Source organism: Bufo gargarizans, chromosome 1 (assembly GCF_014858855.1).
Source record: "Bufo gargarizans isolate SCDJY-AF-19 chromosome 1, ASM1485885v1, whole genome shotgun sequence".
In the NCBI taxonomy this organism is placed as follows: domain Eukaryota; kingdom Metazoa; phylum Chordata; class Amphibia; order Anura; family Bufonidae; genus Bufo; species Bufo gargarizans.
The window spans coordinates 553,420,628-553,440,919 of NC_058080.1; the positions used below are offsets into that span (position 1 = coordinate 553,420,628).

At 40.8% G+C, this 20,292-nt stretch overlaps 1 protein-coding gene across 1 annotated transcript in view; it reads right to left on the bottom strand.

Moving 5' to 3' along the window:
• The window catches only part of EP400 (E1A binding protein p400), a 174,108-nt gene that overhangs the window by 22,419 nt on the left and 131,397 nt on the right, over positions 1-20,292 (bottom strand). Inside the window, 11 exon segments of the mRNA XM_044275617.1 lie at positions 2,361-2,408; positions 5,053-5,226; positions 6,058-6,299; positions 7,572-7,725; positions 7,830-7,874; positions 8,092-8,226; positions 10,646-10,729; positions 11,018-11,158; positions 11,244-11,387; positions 15,427-15,538; positions 16,147-16,343. Of these exon segments, the coding sequence (XP_044131552.1) occupies positions 2,361-2,408; positions 5,053-5,226; positions 6,058-6,299; positions 7,572-7,725; positions 7,830-7,874; positions 8,092-8,226; positions 10,646-10,729; positions 11,018-11,158; positions 11,244-11,387; positions 15,427-15,538; positions 16,147-16,343 (1,476 nt within the window).

Consider the following 20,292-nt stretch of genomic DNA (forward strand, 5'->3'; position numbering starts at 1 on the left):
TAACAGAACAGTGGATGGAGCTGGTCGTTACTGGCACTCCCCATGTAATAACTATAGTGGAGCATCTATTCTTATGACCATGTTGTGCCATCCCTTTATTATTCCTGCTAGGAATTATAAATTAATTACTAGCAGTTTGCAATGAAGGTTTGGCTCGGTGTAAACAGCTGGGGGTATGTCTGACACCGGCAGCCCTGACTGGACAGGGACAGACTCCCAACTTGTAACATCCACCTGGACCTTCATTGCAAACTGTCAGTCATTCATTAATAACTGCTAGAAGGAATAACAAACCAATGGCACAACATAGACTCATAAGAAGAGATGCTCCAGAACTGTTATTACAAGGGGGATGAAAGCAGTTGCTAAGACAGACATGTCAGGAGAGGTGACAGGTCCTCCTTAAAGGGATTCTGTCACCTCGTTTTAGCCTATAGAGCTGCGGACATGCATGGCTAGATCGCCGCTAGCATGTCCGCAATATACCTGTCCTATAGGGCTGTGTGCTTTTATTGTGTTTAAAAAAAGATTTTAGAGATATGTAAATGAGCCTTGTAAGGTGCCCAAGGGGCTGTACGAACCTTCCTGGTGCCCAGCCGCGCCCCCCTGTTTAGGAGCCCAGCACCGCCTGCGTCCTCCGAATATACTCCTTTCTTCACAGTTAGATTGCCGTAATCTTGCGATGTGCGAGCTCGCGCATGCGCAGTGACGGTATAGTGTTCCTTCCCTGTGCTGGCATCAGCCTCAGGGAAGGAACTGCGCATCGCGAGATTACGGCAATCTGTGAAGAAAGGAGGAGATTCGGAGGACGCAGGCGGTGCTGGGCTCCTAAACAGGGGGGGCGCGGCTGGGCACCAGGAAGGTGAGTACAGCCCCTTGGGCACCTTACAAGGCTCATTTACATATCTCAAAAAATATATACTAAATATAAACTAAATAAAAGGACACAGCCCTATAGGACAGATATATTGCGGACATTCTAGCGGCGATCCAGCCGTGCATGTCCGCAGCTCTATAGGTAAAACGAGGTGACAGAATCCCTTTAAGCTTAATGCATTGTAAGGCTTGTTCCCTGTATAGTAAATATACCTTTCTTTGTAAAATCCATTGCTTTAATGTGGAGAAATTATTTTTTTTATCTGTCTGCTATGGAGAGGGCCACAGTGCCAGGGTCATTTCGTGCACCATCGCTCTGCCTTCGGAATGAGTGAATCGAATTATACAAATCAATTCATTCATCCCAACAAATTTCAAGTCTTTGAGGGAGCGTCCCTTCACAGACAATGTGCCCACGGATTAACGTGGCAGCACATCTCGCGTGGCCATGATAATCTCATGCATGCGCTGTTACTGATATGGCTAGTTAAATGAATGAGCGGCGCATGAAAATTTGTTGACGCTGATTCGTTTACACATCATAACGTATGATTTAATACTAGCAGTAACAGCGCATGCATGAGATTATAATGGCGGTGCGAGATGTTCGACCATGTTAATCTGCTGACAGAAGGAGCGTGGGTACACACCCTAAAAAGTGTAAATTTGTTTGAATAAATCGAGTCATATGAATTGATTCGCTCATCCCTACTCTGCCTCTTTCACCACCTAGTGCCTACACTCTGCTTTGATTGACAGGGCCAGGCTTCCCCTGCCTGCAGCAATTGTCCTAACTTCGGCGCATGCACAGTACAGTCTGTAGAGTTCGGGCCAAGACCTGTTGTGTGCATGGTTTGAACAAACAGCTCCAGCTTTCAGAGCCAGGAGTGATGATGCAATTTTCGTTTTACTACTTTTCATACGTAACATTTGTAATGTAGTTCTGTATGTAAACCATAGTATTGCACACTTGATGCAAATGTGAGATGCAGCCAAATGGTTTCTCTGCAAACCTCCAGCAGCTGTTGTTAGATAATCCTATTTTTAGTATTATACTGTTATTAAAGCTCAATAAAATGAGCTGTAAGATTTTCTATTAATAATTTATATCATACTGATATAATTGAACAAAATTCGTTCTCTTTGAAATATCTACAACAACCGATATTATTCCCTACCCCCATAAATTTAATTTGTGTAGAAGCTAGCGATACTTCTAATTTAATCCTTGACAACTGTGTGTACGCCATAATTGGAAAATTATTGGAATTTATCTCCACTCAATGATAAGGGGAACATTGTGTATTTGGGAGTTATCTGCTTCCTTCAGAATTATTATGCTCTGTCCATAGGTTTGGAAAGAGTTTACACGGTTCATCTGACACCCTCTGCATTATAATTTCTAGTGTCTCTAGGGATCTTTTAAGAAATCAAGTAAAACAATGAAATTATAACGTATGTGCAGAAGCTAAACAAATACAAACCTTGTATATACTCTTGGTTTTCTTCTTAGGGTTAGTTTCAAACATGAGCTGTAAAAAAGGACACGGGTTACATATAATACATTTTTAGAAGTACTAAAGTAATTAAACAACATCAACAATATTTTCTCACTAGTTTGAAGCTCACAGTATAAAACTGTTCCATTAAAAAAGGGTTCTCCAGGATTTTTATATTGATGGCCTATCCTCAGCGACTATCCAGCAGCCTCTGAAACACATATTTCCGTTGAACTGGAATGGGCGCACTGTATTACAAAAATAGTGCAGGTATCTCCCTAACTTTGTGAAGATGCTGGGCAGCCTACCACTGTTGCACCACTTTCTCCATGTCCCAGCGGGACACTCTAAGAAGTGACTCAAAACCTCTCTTTCAGTTACTCGATCCGTTTCCCCAAGATCTTCCATTTCAGTCATTCAAATTCTATTCTATGATGGACAGTCTCATTTCAGCAGCAGTTGAGACTGCCCAGGTCACAGAGACAGAAACCTCTCCAGCCCGATAAGGGTTCTCGTTTTTCCTCAAATCACTTTTTACTAAAATCTATGATTTTTACTCCTCTCTGACAAAGGAGTGTAACTTCCTGAACTGGCATTTTGTCTAAATGCCTAAACCTCCTCTACCCTTTTCCAGAGTATCTAGTTAAAAAATGGTCCTCACTGCCTGTTGTGGACTCACCAGTTTTGCACCTGGCCAAACATATCACCCTACCCATGGCAGATGCAACCTCCTTCTCCGATCAAAAGAATAGGAATTTTGGAGTTTTTCTCCAAATCCGCATTATACAGTCAGGTCAGCCTTCCATCCAGTATTTGCCTCCACCTGGGTTAGCAATGCCATGGCCCAGTGGGCTTCATGCCTACGCACAGGTATCCTGGCAAAGGAATCTCCAGAGGGCAAAAACACACACCTGCCGCAAAACAGGTCAGCTTGCACCAACCACTCTAAGAGAAGCAAATTTTACTTTTGCACCTTTTGGCACAATCCAAGCCTACAGGTAGCAACCTCTCAGGATCAAAAAAGACAACCATCCTTTAAATCTTGTTCCTCATGGTGGCCCTGCACTAGCTCCTTAATCCCCTCTTCCTCCATGCCTACACCCGCATGAATCGAGGCCACCATCCGAATCCGTTTGGATGGGGGATGGTAACATCAGTTTTGAGAGACATGGCTGCCTCACATTTCAGATGTGTGGGTACAAGAGGTCACATTGGCAGATACAAAGATTTTCGTCCTCCCCACCCTCCATGGTTTTTCCAGAAACTATTCCAGCCTCTCATACCAAAGCCACAGCATTATTCCAAGCCATTCGGATCCTACTTGCCCAAGGAGTAATTATTCTGGTCCCTCAACACAAGAGGTTCCATGGGTTTTATTCAAACCTGTTTGTTGTTCCCATAAAAGACAGGTCTGTCTGTCCTGTGTTGGATCTCAAGACCCTCAACAAGAGCATCTGAACCAAAAAATTTCACATGCAGTCTTCACATCCCAATATGAGTATCACACCGGCAATACCTGAGGTTTGCAGTGAGATCTCTTCACTTTCAATTTTTGGCCCTGTCGGACTAGAAACAGCACCAAGGACGTTCACCAAATTGTTCGCCTTGCTCATGGCTCTCCTTCATTCACCAGAAAAGAGGACCCCCCCTACACAGCAGTGTCCTGAACATTTGCCCCCATTGTCCATTATGAATTTGCCTATGCATGCAGGTAGTGGGGCTCATGGTGGCAGCTATGGAAGCCGCCCTGTATACTCAGTTCCACTCTTGCCCCTGTACTCTCCAAATGGAACAAGTCTCTGAACGATCTTATCTGCTTGCCATTGTTGGTCCGCCACTCTCTTCCACGGTTGATTTTCTCCTAGAGGCCGGCTTTGAGACGATCCTTCATCTCTCTCCGTATCACGACGGATGCCAGTCTACATGGTTGGGGGAGTGTTCTGGTACCTCCCTGTTCAAGGGGAATGGTCTCCAGAGGAGTCCTTCTTCCCTATCAACATATCAGAACTGCAGGTCATAAGGTTCTCGTTGATACACTGGACCTACCAGCTTGCTGGCCACTCAGTCCTCAAGGAGGCAAACAACTCGACAGCACCAGCATACTTCAACCATCAGGGAGGAATGAGGAGTCCACAGCTATGACAGAGACGTCTCTGATATTAGAATGGGCAGGGATTCACATACCAGCCCTGTCGGCATTAGAGGAGTGGACAATTGGCCCATAGACTTTCTAAGCAAAGAGCGCATAGATCCAGGAGAAAAGGCGCTTCATCCTCAGGCCTTTCAGGAGATATACCATCGTTGGGGACTTCCGGACACAGATCTCATGGCATCCCACCTCAGACGTCAAATTCCTGCCTTTGCCACTCGGTCTCAGCGTTTCTCAAGTTCTGACGGTGGATGCTCTAGTCATTCCGTGGGACCAATTTTCATTCCCTTCTGTCCCTGTGGGACGCGTATAGCTAGTGGGAGGAGCAAACACTTTTAGACTTAGTGTCCTCCTCCTAGTGGCAGGAGCTATACCTATGGTCTCTCCTGTGTCTCCCAATGATCGGAAGAAAAAAGTGTTTTACAGTAAGTGACTAAAAGTCCTGTTTTTATATCCTTTTATATCCTGTCTGATGAATTTCATTCAAAAGATAATTTATTCAGAACATATAAGTAGAACCTTTCTCACCTTCCCTTCTTCTCTTGGGATGATGACATTTTCATACCGACTGCGGCACTGTTTAGAGGATCGATAGATTCTGCTGCATGAGTTTACCACATCACTGACTAGATCCCAGTTTGGGGTGTGAGCTGGTGATACCACTGTTAGATTTAGGGGTAGCTCCAAAAGATGTTTAACAGCCTGCAAAAGAAAGTAGTAAAATACAGTAATGTCTAATTTCTGTATGATATACCCAGATAACAGGGCCATGTTGATGCCATCTACTACTGCCACTGAGTTCTGCCATAAACAAATATCGACAAAGAACCAAGCAAACAGGGAACCATTTTTACTCATGTACAGACTGTTTACGCTAGAAAACCAAAGTAATGTGGATCATGGATACATAATCCACTCTGGACAAAGCCGCATGGCAAAATGCATAGAGGTCTGCGTGGGATTGTGCTGCCCGAGTATGACACCAGTTGGTCGGTAACCATACTTCTTATATACTATACCGTATATATGATGTATAGATATTACTATTAATGATTAGTTATATTGAATGTATTATCTAAACCACTCATTTTCATTTCCTGTGGCGGTTAGTACCTTTTGTAATGTTTTTATAGTGATTTTAGAGGGTCATTTTGAGTTATGTGTTTTATAAATTCGATAAAATTATTCATTAGAACATAGATTTGGAGCCTAATTTTTATGAGGTCTAAGGGAATATATACGGTAGGTGTTATATCTAGTGCAGAATCTCTTGGCATTAGAGAGAGGTGTATCTAATATATCGTGTTAATAGGTTACCCATAAAGTCTACTTTAGTGTTAAAAAGGCTGCACACTTTTATTTGCATCTGCCATCTTGGCCAAAGCCAAGTTCATACCTTCTTCTGAAATATAGTACAGTTTTCTAGGAACGCTCTCTGAGTACCATCATAGAAAGCATCCAAGCAGACACAGCTAAAAGCTAGCATACATGCACAACCCTTTGACTTCTCACTGTGAGCTAGTGTTCATGCACCTGCAGCAAGGCCCAGTCTTCGCTGATCAGCCACTCGGGATTTTCGGGCCCTGTTTCAGTTGCTGATTTAACCAGAGTTGGCAGTGGTTTGGCAAACTGCGTTTGCTGTTTGAGAAGGATGTTCTTCTTTTGTTCTTTGCCTTCTCTCTTCACTTTCAGCATGCCGGGGGTTGCTCTATCAAATAGAGAACGAGGAGGAACCACTGATTCTCCATGCCTTTGTTTCTTCTTTCGACCTGCAGCTAAGCATATAGAGCAATTCTTTACAGTACTGAGTAAAAGGGATTGTAGGAGTTTTAAAAACGAGAGATTAATAGAACAATAAATCTTGAAATAAATGCTAAAAGTAAACACAAAATCTAGGTGCCCTCACTGTTTGTCAGTCTGCATGATCCTGACCGTGTTGTAGAAATCCTGCAGAAAACAAAGGGTTTAACCTCCTGCTGATCTCTGCCTAATAAATGACTTGTCTGTCCTTCTGCAGACAAGGCTAAGCAGGGAGGCTCCTGTTTCAGCCAGCTGTCTTACAGCCAAACATAGAGGATGAGGGGGGACATGGCGGAGCTACTGAGATTTCTTTACATATTTCTCAGTTTGAATTGTAATATAAGCCAAAAGATGACCAAGGAAATGATGGGAGGAAGTGCTGAGAAATAGTTTATGCATTTACCGTTTACTGTTTCTTTAACTAAAAGAGCGTTATACACACTCCATCTTGGAACTATATACAGTAAAATTAGTTTACTGTGAACTTGATCTCAGTTAGAAGTTAGAAGAGTTTGTTTTCAGGTCTGTATATGGTACTTGCTGCACGTAATATATGTATGTACTCTAACACATACATAAAAAAAACTGTGACCCCCGCCACCACCTGCAGTGAACACCCAAGGGCTAAACTGTAATACTGCACCATTTGCTGAAACAATACAACCTCTTTGATGTATGTGAATAGATTCAAAATAATCATAAATCGTGCTGGGTTCTACTTCAAATACCATCACAAAATATCAGATAAAATGGGTTCTATTGGCATGCTTTGTTTCTTTTTCAACTGCACTATTTCCTATTCATGTAGCTTCACCACTGACTTAAATGGTCATTTAAGAGGTTTTCCAAGATTTTTATACTAATGACCTATCCTCTGGATAGGTCATCAGTATCTGAATGGTGGGGATCGAAACCCAGGAATCCCCGTATATCAGCTGTTTGAGAAGGCACCTGGGCTCGCAGTTGCGCTGAGGCCTTCTCGCAACTTGACATCCCTGAAATTAATGGGGCTGAGCTGCGATACAGCCGCTGTACAGTGTACGGTGCTGCGCTTGGTGAGAGGAGAATAGGTCATCAATAAAAAAGTCTTGGAGAACCCCTTTAAACGATGTAATTTACAGGTTTTCTACTGTTTAAGGATAATCATATAAAGGTGGCATATACTTTTAATTACTGGTCTATATAAACATATATCAGTACAGTAATGACGGGTATTATAGTCATATAAATAATTATCACAAACCAACCTGCAGGATCTGTCTTGTGTCTCTTGTGCTCCTTCCTCACATACACTGGGGGCAGTTTTGATTCTGGGATGGGGTTGGTATCATACATCAGACACATCACAGAATCAATATAAATGTCATTCTCGTCTTGCGGGGGAGTAGGTGGTGTCCAGATCTGAGCAGAAAATGCCACATAACAGTTAAACATGCACTGCAAAGCGTCAAAATATTACTAACTATATATCAGTAGGATATTACTTCAGGGTCTATGATACTTACTGGCATTACCTCTGTCTGTCCCTCTGGATTGTCATAGATAAATTCCTGGTAGAAACAGAAAGCTTATTAACAGTATGAACAACTTTGCTGGACTCCGTCTTCTGACAATAAATAGCAGTACTTATCAATAGGCTAGTACACTGAAATGATATCAAATTCTTAAAATATATTTTCTGTTACATGTAAAGTGGTTATAATAACTTATTGGTGGAAATGTTGGGTGCTGCAAGCTGCTGATAACACCACAGCGCCATGAACCTACCTTATTATAAGCATCTTCTCTTGTGTAGGTCAATAGTTCTTCATCTGCTTCTTCCCAGGCCATTTTCTCCTCCCATTCCTTGTCTTCTTTTAACTTCTGCACTTCCCATGTCTTCTTGGCCATGTTTACATCATTCTAGAAGTCAAAGATGGTATGTAAACAGTAAGAAATGCAATAGGGAAGATTTACTAAGCTAAATAACCAAGAATTCTGCCTGAATTTGCAGCAAAAAACTCTTGTACTTTCCATGCTCCCACTATGTATTTTTTCCCCTCACTAGATGGTTTTGAAGAGTGTCTAAAGATGACCATGGTCAAAACTGGCACATAGGTGAAGGGTAAGCCAACCAAGAGGTGGCATAAGGAAGGTCTAACATGCCTAGTAAAAAGATGCACCACATCTCTCACACGCTAATTTGGTACACCTTCTGCCTGCCTGGACTGAATTTAAGACAGTAATTATAAATGTCCTCCAACATATATTACAAAGGAGAAAAGTAATACCCAAGAGGACACTACAGCCACCTGAAGGACCTTTTCTACTAAAAGTTGTGTGCCTGGAGAAAACAGACATTCTGCTGTTACAGCACTCTAATAACATGCCCTCTGAATTGTAGGAAAATAGACTGAGACAATCTCCCCCACCCAATATTTCTGAAAACCTTTAGCCTCTAGTTCTCGGAAAGAAAAAATGAGAAACAAAATGTTTGGCCAGTGGGACAGATTAGTGTGAAATAGAAATAACCTGTAGAAAAAGAGGCCATTGTGGTGCCCTGAAGACATAATTAAATTCTTCTCCAAAGAGTGGCTTGCAGATAGATATGACCTGCTCACAACAGAAATGCTCTGATACCAGCTTATGTAAAAATACACAAAGATCAAAACAACTCCAGATGGAACCCTAAATCCCACACTTTCTGTAAGGTTTTCTGACCCTTTCAGGTCTCAACTACATTATACAAGACATCTAAATACCAACAAACCCATGTGTAGTCAGATCATTCATGTGCTAAGACCCCCATACACATTAGGCTGTTTTACACTTCAGTCTTTGGTCAGTGATTATCAGTGATTGTGAGCCAATAAGGGAAAGATCTGCTCCTGTTCTGTGTTTGGAGCTGCACCTGGTTTTGGCTCACGATCACCGATGGAAATCACTGACCAAACACTGACTGTGTGAAAACAGCCTTTGAAAGGCGGCTGAGGCTGACAATCCAATGTTTATCGGGAGCTTCTGACACTTCCCTAATAGGTGTTGTCATGGAGAGAAGGATTAGGCGAGCTGAATATTTTCGCCTGATCCTTTTGTTCTCCCAGGAGAAGAAGCTCTGCCAGAAGTGTGTGGTAGTAGCTCTCTCCCCACTGACACATAGATGCTCGGCCAAACTGAACGTGTATGGGGAAGTCAGGAGAGATCGTTGCAGCCACTGAATGTGTATGGCCAGCATTACTGCCTTCCATCTGCTCCCCCTACTACTGCTAACATGAAGACAGGACTGATGGGACATGACTTGCAGTATATAACCATGCAGGGAAAAACTGATCTGTGCAGCATACACAAGATGGTAGGATCCAGATAGTCAGAACTATTTGCAAAGTTACTTTGTTTGTTACATTAGATGCTTTGAAACAAAAAATGCAAATGTGTACACAAATTTTAGAACAATTTTTTAAAGAACACTATTAATGGCCGACTCCTGCAGAATGTACAAAAATGTATGCAGTAATATGACTTCTTGGTCCAATGCAGACTTATCATCTGCAGAGAAACTGCAAAACACCTTCCAGTCCTTGCTTTTTACAAAAAAAAATCGTATTTTGACGAAAAACATGATGACCCCTCTATGAAGATCTATAATGATCTATGGTACATGATTTATCCATGAACAGCCTGACGGAGTTCCTCATGTTCGGAATAGCCGGATACTGCTGTCCACCGCCGGACCCAATTGACTACAATGGGATCCGACGGGGATCCAGCAGTTTCCGGCATGAGTGCTGGATGTCAGCCAGACAAAAAACTGCGCATAAATACAAAAGGCTACAACGGAGATCCGGCCAGTTTCCGGAATGAGTGCTGGGTTTTTACACCGGTTTTTGACACCAGTTGCCGAAACACGCCACTCATGCCAGAAATTGTCCAGAACCCTGTCTGATCCCATTGTAGTCAATAAGGTCTGGTGGTGAACGGCAGTATCCGGCTATGCTGGATATGGTGAAATGAGGCCGGTTATTCCTCTGCCGAAACAGCCTGCCAGATTTAGAAATGTGAAACTAGCCTAAGAAGGCATAACGTCTGTTGTAGTGTCAGTCTCTATGAGTATATATCCTTGGTGCACTGCTAGTCCTTCATGTTGGTAATAATATACGTGCAATTAAAGTAATTTATTGCACTCTCAGGAGAGAATATCAGATTTTAGCAAAGGTCATCCTCCTTACAATTGCAAATAAAATCATTTTGTAACATTTTATATATAAAGTGATATAAGGTAATATCAGCACTGCAGGTGTTAACTTGCAATCATCTTTTATTTCTTCATGTAACGTATACTAACCTCTGTTTTCTCTGGCTTTTCTGTAGTGCTTGATGTATAGAATTCCTCAAGGTAGTTCAAGGCGTACTTCTCAATGGGGGTGAGCTGAAAGACACGGCAGGAGAATTGTGTTTAATGATCTCTACGCTTCATAAAACAGGAAAGAGACAAATGTTCACAAAACTTCCTTTTAACAGATAGACATTTTACAGCAGCTCATGAAAAAGGACATGAAGAAGCTGCTGTGACCATCAATATGCGCTCTTCTGAGTAGGATATCCCATGTAAACGCTGTTCTTAACAGAGCCGCACACATTAGATGTAGGTCAGCCAAACCCATTGATTTTATCATCCCTGGCTACATTAAAATCAATTATGAATCATTCATTTTACCTGTTCCACCACTGCAGCCAGCTCCTTCAATTCGGAGGTCTCCTCAAAATCGTTTTCCATTTCTGTCACCTTAACGTCTTTTGTCTCAGGCACAGATAACTCCATATCTATTTCAGGTCCATGTTCAATACTCTTCAAAGCCTTTATGTTTTCAAAAAACAAATATTTTTTATTTGTACAACAACATATCTCATGGGCGATGTAATGCAGAGCAATTTCTTCTAACCTCTATAAATGGTTTGGCAAATTTTGTAGCTATTGTCTCTGCTGGAGGTGGCTCCTGAGATAGCATTACAAATTCTTCTGCCTTTACTCCAAATCCTGAGTCTTCCAGAGGGGAATAAAGCTCAAATAGCTCATGAATGGTTTGCTGGGAAAGAACATAACATCTGGTTATCCTTCTCACATACAGTGATACATTGCTGGACACTAAGAATGAGATTTGGGGTTCATAGCACGCCAGTGAAGTTCTCTTTCATATCAACACTCAATCATGAATGGTACAGTGATCAATCATCTCATTTCAACATTGACCATGGAATTTCTTAAGTCAACGGTTTTACCAAGGAGAATGGTGGATCATGTTTTAGAGTGGAAGTTAGCATCATATGTGAAAAAGTGAAGGGACCCTAGTGCGAGCTGACACGTCACCAAATATTTTATAAAGCAGTGAATAATATACAGGGTGGGCATTTATATGGATACACCTTAATAAAATGGGAATGGTTGGTGATATTAACTTCCTGTTTGTGGCACATTAGTATATGTGAGGGGGGAAACTTTTCAAGATGGGTGGTGACCATGGTGGCCATTTTGAATTCGGCCATTTTGAATCCAACTTTTGTTTTTTCAATAGGAAGAGAGTCATGTGACACATCAAACTTATTGGGAATTTCACAAGAAAAACAATGGTGTGCTTGGTTTTAACGTAACTTTATTCTTTCATGAGTTATTTACAAGTTTCTGACCACTTATAAAATGTGTTCAATGTGCTGCCCATTGTGTTGGATTGTCAATGCCACCCTCTTCTCCCACTCTTCACACACTGATAGCAACACCGCAGGAGAAATGCTAGCACAGGCTTCCAGTAGCCGTAGTTTCAGATGCTGCATATGCTGTGAAACATAGAAACATAGAATGTGTCGGCAGATAAGAACCATTTGGCCCATCTAGTCTGCCCAATATATCTGAATCCTATGAATAGTCCCTGGCCCTATCTTATATGAAGGATAGCCTTATGCCTATCCCATGCATGCTTAAACTCATTCACTGTATTTGCAGCTACCACTTCTGCAGGAAGGCTATTCCATGCATCCACTACTCTCTCAGTAAAGTAATACTTCCTTATATTACTTTTAAACCTTTGCCCCTCTAATTTAAAACTGTGTCCTCTTGTGGTAGTTTTTCTTCTTTTAAATATGCTCTCCTCCTTTACCGAGTTGATTCCCTTTATGTATTTAAAAGTTTCTATCATATCCCCTCTGTCTCTTCTTTCTTCCAAGCTATACATATTAAGGTCTTTTAACCTTTCCTGGTAAGTTTTATCCTGCAATCCATGTACTAGTTTAGTAGCTCTTCCCTGAACTCTCTCTAGAGTATCTATATCCTTCTGGAGATATGGCCTCCAGTACTGCGCACAATACTCCAAGTGAGGTCTCACCAGTGTTCTGTACAGCGGCATAAGCACTTCACTCTTTCTACTGCTTATACCTCTCCCTATACATCCAAGCATTCTGCTGGCATTTCGTGCTGCTCTATTACATTGTCTTCCCACCTTTAAGTCTTCTGAAATAATTACTCCTAAATCCCTTTCCTCAGATACTGAGGTCAGGACTGTGTCAAATATTCTATATTCTGCCCTTGGGTTTTTACGCCCCAGGTGCATTATCTTGCACTTATCCACATTAAATTTCAGTTGCCAGAGTTCTGACCATTCTTCTAGTTTTCCTAAATCCTTTTCCATTTGGCGTTTCCCTCCAGGAACATCAACCCTGTTACATATCTTTGTGTCATCAGCAAAAAGACAAACCTTACCATCGAGGCCTTTTGCAATATCACTTATGAAGATATTAAACAAAATTGGTCCCAGTACAGATCCCTGTGGAACCCCACTGGTAACATGACCTTGTTTTGAATGTTCTCCATTGACTACAACCCTCTGTCTGTCACTCAGCCACTGCCTAATCCACTCAACAATATGGGAGTCCATGCTCAATGACTGCAGTTTATTGATAAGTCTTCTATGTGGGACAGTGTCAAAAGCCTTACTAAAATCTAGATATGCGATGTCTACTGCACCTCCATCGTCTATTATTTTAGTCACCCAGTCAAAAAAATCTATAAGATTTGTTTGACATGACCTCCCTGAAGTAAACCCATGTTGTTTTTCATCTTGCAATCCATGGGATTTTAGATGTTCCACAATCCTATCCTTTAGTAGGGTTTCCATTAATTTGCCTACTATTGATGTCAGACTCACTGGTCTATAGTTGCTCGATTCCTCCCTACTACCTTTCTTGTGAATGGGCACGACATTTGCCAATTTCCAATCTTCCGGGACGACTCCTGTTACTAATGATTGGTTAAATAAATCTGTTACGGTTTTGCCAGCTCACCACTAAGCTCTTTTAATAATTTTGGGTGTATCTCATCAGGCCCCTGTGACTTATTTGTCTTCACTTTAGACAGCAGACTTAGAACATCTTCCTCTGTAAAGACACATGCATCAAACGATTTATTAGTCATCCTTTCTAGTGGAGGTCCTTCTCCTTCTTTTTTTTTTGTAAAAACTGAACTGAAGTATTCATTAAGGCAGTCGGCTAGCCCTTTATTCTCTTCTACATACCTTCCGTCCTTTGTTTTTAATTTAGTTATTCCTTGTTCTAATTTCCTTTTTTCATTTATATATCTGAAGAATGTCTTATCCCCTTTTTTCATAGACTGAGCTAGTTTTTCTTCTGCCTGAGCTTTAGAAGTTCTTATAACTTGCTTGGCCTCTTTCTGCCTAATCTTGTAGATTTCCTTATCTTCATTGCTCTGTTTTTTTTTATAATTACAAAATGCTAGCTTTTTATTTTTAATGATTTGGGCCACTTCTGCTGAGTACCACAGTGGTCTCTTCCTTTTTTTGCTTTTACTGACAAGTCTAATGCAATTTTCTGTTGCCTTCAATAATGCACCTGTGAAGATACGAGATGTGCAGCACCTGAAACTATGGATACTGGAAGCCTGTGCTAGCATTTCTCCTGCGGTGTTGCTATCAGTGTGTGAAGAGTGGGAGAAGAGGGTTGCATTGACAATCCAACACAATGGGCAGCACATTGAACACATTTTATAAGTGGTCAGAAACTTGTAAATAACTCATGAAAGAATAAAGTTACGTTAAAACCAAGCACACCATTGTTTTTATTGTGAAATTCCCAATAAGTTTGATGTGTCACATGACCCTCTTCCTATTGAGAAAACAAAAGTTGGATTCAAAATGGCCGACTTCAAAATGGCCACCATGGTCACCACCCATCTTTAAAAGATTCCCCCCTCACATTTACTAATGTGCCACAAACAGGAAGTTAATATCACCAACCATTCACATTTTATTAAGGTGTATCCATATAAATGGCCCACCCTGTATAGAGGACTCTTCTCATTTGCTTCCTCTGTAAGGTTCTATTCACAATGGTGGCATACATCGGCCATTCACCACAATGACAAAAGAAACATACAACGCAGTATTCTTCTCTTTGTGATTGCCCACGTACAGAAGAGCACAATCTGATGTGAGTATACTGGCACATACAACCAAAGAAGGTACTGTGGACACTGTTTTGGTCTCGGTCAGGTGAATTCAGCCACAATAGGAAATTCACAACAAATCTGCATGCCTGCCATTTAATGTTTAATTTAGAATGAGGTGGTAGGTAGGTGGTAATACAGTATCACTGTTTAATATATCAGCAGCTATGCCGATTTGGCATTGTGGAAGATATTCTCAAATTATCAATCGATCTTCCTCCGAGAGTCACTTTTCATGGCATGTAAAGCAATTGCATTGCCGTTGAAGGCCCCCTCTTCTCGCACCAAATCCCAATGGTGACAACGTATTAATAATATTCTGCCCAGGTATATTTGGGAAGGCATGGGTCTCATGGTGTAACACTTTATTATACTATTACCCCTGCCAAGCCCCGATGCTAACGTCCACTGACACATATTCTGGTATTATGACACTTTGAGCGATGCGGATTGATTGTTATCTACTCCTTCCCCGCTATTTATTTGCTGTTCTTAGTTTCTCCGTTTTATTTGTCTTTTCTTTATCCTTCCTTCATTGTAATGATATTCTATTGTGTGTGACGTAACATGCTTTGTTCTGAAAATTTGGAAATAAACCAAATTAAATAAAAATGTACCTGAGTTAGAAAAGCCATAGAAAAGTCATTTCCCTGAGCTGCAACTTCTCGAATCAAATCCTTGGTGCCATTCTTCAGCAGCTTCTCTTCAACTGAATTTCCACTTATGAGCCTACATTTAGAAATGTTAAGTTTAAAACTGACTCATCATGAGTTTAAGAAATGGAATGTACCTGATAATTTCCTTGGCCCCCTGAGCATTCAGTTTTCTCTCTCTGATCCCACCCCTGGTTCCTGGGATATGTCCTCCATTCATATTGGTAGTCAACTGTGGTTCGCCAATGAGGTATCTATTCTTCTTGTCCTATCATCTTGGACAGTGTCAGAGTGGCTTGGCTGAATGTGATCCTGCAAGATCTAACTTATTTTGTGTGATATGTTAGATCTTGCAAGATCACACTCAGCCAGACCCTTCTGATACTGTCCGAGATTACTGGGCTGTGTCTGAGAGAACATGAAGACTCCACCTCTGAAGAAAAGATGTGGTTGCCACCCCATTAGCAAACCAGTCTACTAGCATGTAGAATAGCAATATGAACAGGGGGACAGATCTTGGGATCCATGAGTTGGAAAAGAGAAAAAAAAAACTGAATGATCAGGGGACTGAATTATATACATGCATTTTACATTCCTAAACCTCAGGACAAGTTCCCTTTAACAAAGATATACCAATGCAAATAGCAGTTTACATTTCTTGGTTATCTAAACACACGCTCTTACCTATATATGTGGATATCTTTTGTCCTTCCAATCTGATCACACCATGACTGAGCTCTAGAGTCCATCACTGGATTTAAATCACTGTCATAAAAAATTGCTGTGTCTGCTTCCACGTAGGGAACTCCAAGTGATCGGCTTTGGGTTGATATCAAAATGCAGAAAATCCGGGGGTCCTGGTTAAAGCTCCTCATCAGATCCTATGTAAAACCATTGCAGTTCAGGCTACAGCTTTTATCAGAAACAATTTTTGTTTACTGTCTACATATTTGGTTTCTCCATTAATTTCTATGGGAGAGCCGTAGATAGCCGAGTACAGTAGTCAGCTATCTCCGGCGCTCCCATAAAAATAAAGGGAGCGGCAGCGCGCTTTTCCGACAAGGGCTCCATGAGAGCCTGTTTTTTTTTTTTACTTTTCTTCATGTTTGAAGATCCTTTCAAAAATAAAGGAAGACCCACGGAAACAAAAACGGATCACGGAACAACGGAACCCCTTTTAGCGGACTGCAAAAAAATACTGTCGTGTGCCTGAGGCCTAAGGCTGAGTTCACACTTCAGTTATATGGTCAGTTATTTCCATCAGTTATTGTGGGCCAAAACCAGCAGTGAAAGATATTCACCTGTTCTGTGTTTTTGATTCACATCTAATTTTGGCTCCGAATAAATGATGGAAATAACTGACCAAATAGCTGAAGTGTGAACTTGGCCTAATCTGTTGATCTCACCAAAATCAGCAGGTCCATCCTTTATTTATAGCATGTGTATAGCCACCTAAACTTTTTTATTAAACCTCAAAAATGACAGGAAAGAAACAGTTACATTATCAGCAAGACAAGATACTGTTTCAGTGGGTTAGTTATGTGGGAATGTGCCCTCTGTAAGAGAAGGAGAATGAGTAGTCTTTATTCTTTTTTTAACCTTTTGCCTCCTATCTGTAACCCAGCATATACAACTGCTGGTTACATTGCGATCTGCCGACGGCCCGTGCCGTTGCAGATCGCTCTGACCGCGCTGTCATTAGACAGCAGAGAAGTCCGGAAGCCAGCTGGAGCGGTCTGGCTGTGATAGATGCTTGTAACACTCTGCTACAAGCATCTATCACAGTGTAAGGCTACAATCATATTAGTGGTTTTTGCGGATCCGCCAGGGATCTGCAAAAACGCCTCCGTTACAATAATACAACTGCATGCATCCGTCATGAACGGATCCGGTTGTATTATGTCTTCTACAGCCATGACGGATCCGTCTTTAACACCATTAAAAGTCAATAGGGGACGGATCCGTTTTCTATTGTGTCAGAGAAAATGGATCCGTCCCCATGGATCCGTCTTGGTCCGCACCACATCGTGGACAGAAAAACGCGATGGGGACGCAACCAAACGGAACAGAATGCATTTTGGTGCATTCCGTTTTGGTCAGTCCACTTTTGTCCCCATTGACAATGAATGAGGACAAAACTGAAGTGCTTTCTTCCGCTATTGAGATCCTATGACGGGTCTCAATAGCGGAATTGAAAATGCTAATGTGAAAGTAGCCTAAAATGTAAAAGCTGGCAGGGAGTGCTATTCCTTATGTAAGAGCGCCACCTGCTGGCTGTAAAATTAACTGTCAGTCTGAAGGCTGTGAATTAACCCCTTCCTTTCCTGACTGTGGCAAAAAAAAAGTTTATAAAAAGAAATAATGAATTAATAAAAAATAAAATAAAAAGAAATATAGAAAACATATATATATATTTTTTAAGTTCTAGCAATAGTTACTAATATTAGCAATAGTATTGCAGACTACATACACACCCATACAAACATTTATTAAAGTTACAGTAAATATATGTATTAGTTTTAGCAATAGTATAGTGAAAAAAATATGCGTGTGTTTGTATATTTTAGCCATAAAAAAACCCCTGCTATACAAAATATTAATAAAACGAATACCTACAGTGCTACCCATAATTATTCATACCCCTGGCAAATTTTGACTTAAAGTTACTTTTATTCAACCAGCAAGTAATTTTTTGATGGAAAATGATATAGGTGTCTCCCAAAACATAATAAGACGATGTACAAGAGGCATTATTGTGGAAAAAAAAAACATTTCTTAGCTTTTATTTACAATTGAGCAAGAAATACAAGATGTTCCGCACTGTTGAAAATCTCAGAGGACGTGGTCGGAAGCCAAAAGTGACACCTGTGCTGGCCAGGAGGATAGTTAGAGAGGTGAAAAAGAATCCAAGGATCACCACCAAGGCAATCCTGGCGAATCTGGGCTCTGCTGGTGGCAATGTCTCAAGGCAGACAATCCAACAGACACTGCATACTGTAGACCAAGGAGGACGCCACTTCTCCAGATAAGGCACACAAAAGCTCGCTTGGCCTTTGCAAAAGCTCATCTGGAAAAAGAAGAAGACTTCTGGTCTTCTGTGTTATGGTCAGATGACGCAAAAATTTAATAGTTTGGTCACAATGATGTTTCCTTCATTTGGCGTAAAAAAGGAGAAGCCTTCAACCGAAATAACACCATCCCCACTGTCAAACATGGTGGTGGGAACCTAATGCTTTAGGGGTGTTTTTCAGCCAATGGACCAGGGAACCTAATCACAGTAAACGGCATCATGAAAAAAGAGCAATACATGAGGATTCTCAACGACAACATCAGGCAGTCTGCAGAGAAACTTGGCCTTGGGCACAGTGGACATTTCTAACGCTTTGGAGAGGCCCAGCCAGAGTCCAGACTTGAATCCAATTGAGAATCTGTGGAGGGAGCTAAAGATCAGGGTGATGGCAAGAAGACCCTCCAACCTGAAAGATTTGGAGCTCATTGCTAAAGATGAATGGGCAAAAATACCTGTGGAGCTGGTCTGCAATTATATGAAGCGTTTGATTGCTGTAATAGCCAATAAAGGCTTTTCTATTGATTATTGAGAAGGGTATGAATAATTTTGGACTGGACACTTTTTGCTTAAATGTAAATAAAAGCTGAGAAATGTTTTTTTTCCCACAATAATGCCTCTTGTACATAGTCGTATTATCTTTTGGGAGACACCTATGTCATTTCCCGTAAAAAAAATTACTTGCTGGTTGAATAAAAGTAACTTTAAATCAAAATTTGCCAGGGGTATGAATAACTATAGGCAGCACTGTAGGTATTCGTTTTATTTATATTTTGTATAGCAGGGTTTTTTTCTGGCTAAAATATACAAACACACGCATATTTAATTCACTTATAAATGTATTTATTTTTAAAAACCAAAAAACTTTAAATGTCCAAATTTCCCCAAAATTAATACTTTAGGGGAACAACATAAAAAAAGCCACTTTGAAGGGGCTTGTAACATTTTGGCACTGTACAACATTTTTCTGGCAGTATGGTGCCATAGCATTGGAGACATAGGCTGCCAAAATCCAAAATGTGCTCCAGTCTTTTGAAGTCTTGTGACGGGCCCAGTCAGTAGATAAATTACACAAATAGCATTCATTTTCAGGGTACAAGCATACGGTAATGGTTTCAGAAATGTTTTATCTTGAAACCTTTTATAATAGTTTGAAATCAAATTTATAAGAAAGTAAAAATATAATTTTTATTCATAATTTTTAGTTTTTAGTAAATATTTTAAAAAATAAATATGATATCCATCATCTAATGGCACAAAAGAAAGGTCTAAGGTGTCCCATGAAAAATAATGTCATATACAGTGAGGAACAGAAGTATTTGAACACCCTGCGATTTTGCAAGTTCTCCCACTTCGAAATCATGGAGGGGTCTGAAATTCACATTGTAGGTGCATTCCCACTCTGAGAGACAGAATTGAAAAAAAAAATCAGGAAATCACATTGAATGATTTTTGAAGAATGTATTTGTCTTGCACTGCTGAACATAAGTATTTGAACACCTGAGAAACACCACCTCTACTCCACTCATTATACTAACTTAGTAGCATCTGTCTGAGCTCTTTAAAGAACCCTGTCCACCTCACAGTCAGTCATACACCAACTACTACCATGGGCAAGACCAAAGAGCTGTCAAAAGACACCAGAGACAAAATTGTGGACCTCCACAAGGCTGGAAAGGGCTATGGGGTGATTGCCAAGCAGCTTGGTGAAAATAGACCAACTGTTAAGCAATTGTTAGAAAATGGAGGAGGCTAAAGACGAC